Genomic DNA, 2,316 nt, shown 5'->3' on the forward strand with positions numbered 1-2,316 from the left:
TATAATTTCATGACTATAAGCACATGGTAACATGACTATCCGTTGCTGCATAATTTCATGACTATAAGTACATGGAAACATGACTATCTAGTTGCTGCATAATTTCATGACTATAAGTACTGTATAATTTGTAAAACTGTAAAAGTTGCTGTATAATTATGTTACTAAAACTTGCCCATTATGCTGAAAAACATTTATAGAGAGAATATTTCCATAATTATTGTTATTATTTGATCAACACAAAATAATACTGTAGTAGGTGTAAAAGCAACATACTAAATATTATAGTACGAGTAAATAACAGGTAGCCTACTGCTGAAGTTTGACAAGTAAAAACACAAATCTAGTCTACAAATTAACAACAGAAAATTACTTACATCTACAATGGGAAACACGATATCACTATATAACCATTCAGTAGTGGATTCTATATAATAGGCTCCATCAAAACTAAAATTTCTTGGTTGTCCACTTTCATCAGCAGGATTGATAATCGAGCATTGTCCACAACTTGAATCCATTTTCAATATGATCTAATGTAGAGTATATCTGAACTGAAATTCTATACAATAAAATCAGTGAACAGCAGGTACTACAAGAAGATAAAAATTAAAATGCTATTTATATAAACTTCCTAGTTATGACTAATTTTCCTCATGATTCTGAAAAAAATAATTTCAAAGAGATTTGATGAAGATATCTACAATATTGTAATTATGAGAAAAGTTATAATTTTCCTATAATTAAAATGTATTTCCCTTAGGTACTTACCATCCTTCACATAGCTATTCTCTTTCAGTGCTGCTCTCTATATGAAAAATAATTTTCACACATGTCACATGCCTTTTTTCTCTCCTCAATTGGAATTGACTAATTACAATGCATCTTTCATGCAAATCATCATGCAACAACCCTCCACCAATAGGAGTGTGACGCACTTATTATGCATGTGACTATTCAATTCTACCTAACTATCACTTCCAGTTTTGGCAGAAAATGGACGCACTGGTTTTCAGTGGGGAGGAATGGTGGGAATTGTGTGAAGTGGTAAGTGCCTATCGGAAATACATTTTCAATATAAGAAAATTATAACTTCTGATACAGTATATTACCTCCTCTCACATAAATAGCTAGAATCCCATATTGAATAGGTGGAGAGAGTGGTATGAGAAAAAAAAGAAGCATCCTTCGAAAGTGTCTAAAGGTCACTCCTCTTTGCCCAGCATAAAAAGGTGTCACATATATGGGTGGAGAAGAGAGGAGCACTTCCAGTTGGGAGAGAACTATGATTGGAAAGTAATCTGCACCATGCAATATTTATGAACCTCAATCCCAGAATTATTAAAGTGGGTAAAATGAAAAGGATGGGTCTGAGGTGTAGAGTGGCTAAAGTATGATAGGCCATACACAGCAAGTCGACTAGAATCCAAAACCCAGGCCACTGGGAACCGACATCCATGTGGAGTAGGAAAGAGGTTTATATCAGTGGCAGATCAACTACAATCCAAAACCCAGCAATCTGGTAGGGGTAGGAAAGAAGATCATACCATCTTTACCTCAAGTTCATGAGACCAGAGGGAATCTAGTAATCCCAGACTCATGAACAGGGCACATATGAATATAATAAATTGATAGATCGATCCAGGAACCTGACACCTGGCATCGAAAAGATGTGTGAATAATGTAAACCATCTCCCTCAAAAGTAAAACTGACCAGAACCACCTGAAGTGCATTAATATCTTTAGAAAAAGAAACATCAAGGGATAGTGGAAAGACAAAATTCATAACAATCCTCAATTACCTCCACCATGACCCACAACACTGATGGAGTATAAATGAGGGAGGAATATAGACATCTGTAATACATGTGTGAGGACTTATGTTGATTGGCTCTACTCTAAATACAAAACCTGGCCACTGGGAACTGACATCCACGTGGGGGTAGGATGAGGGATCCCAATCAAAGGGGTGAACTGCAATTTTGATATCTCACTCCCATTTGTTTTTTGTTTCATGTTGGAGGATATGACATCATCTACATTAGCAGAACACCACCACCCTACTCTCAACTGAATGGTTTTATAATCATTTCTATATTTTGTTTGTATTTCATTAACCCATTCAGGAAGATGCCTCCATAGTCCACCACCCCAGAAACTTGGAACTGGAAAGTGGTAAAGTCTCTCAAACTCCACTAGAAATAAAGGGGGGTCAAATGCAATGGGTGACCACGAAACCCAATTTTTTAAAAGCAGACCATACTGATTTATTCAATACAAGGTATGGCAGGGATGGGCAGCTATCCCCTTCTGCTT

The 2,316-nt window shown here is 36.2% G+C and overlaps 1 protein-coding gene across 1 annotated transcript in view; it reads right to left on the reverse strand.

The window, feature by feature from the left end:
* LOC106471338 (osmotic avoidance abnormal protein 3-like) overlaps nucleotides 1-2,316 on the reverse strand; it is a 41,877-nt gene that overhangs the window by 28,523 nt on the left and 11,038 nt on the right. The window contains exon 3 of the mRNA XM_022399951.1: nucleotides 378-533. Coding sequence (XP_022255659.1) covers nucleotides 378-533 — 156 coding nt within the window. The remainder of the gene's footprint in view (nucleotides 1-377; nucleotides 534-2,316) is intronic.

This window comes from Limulus polyphemus, unplaced genomic scaffold, assembly GCF_000517525.1.
Source record: "Limulus polyphemus unplaced genomic scaffold, Limulus_polyphemus-2.1.2 Scaffold4554, whole genome shotgun sequence".
Taxonomy (NCBI): Eukaryota; Metazoa; Arthropoda; class Merostomata; order Xiphosura; family Limulidae; genus Limulus; species Limulus polyphemus.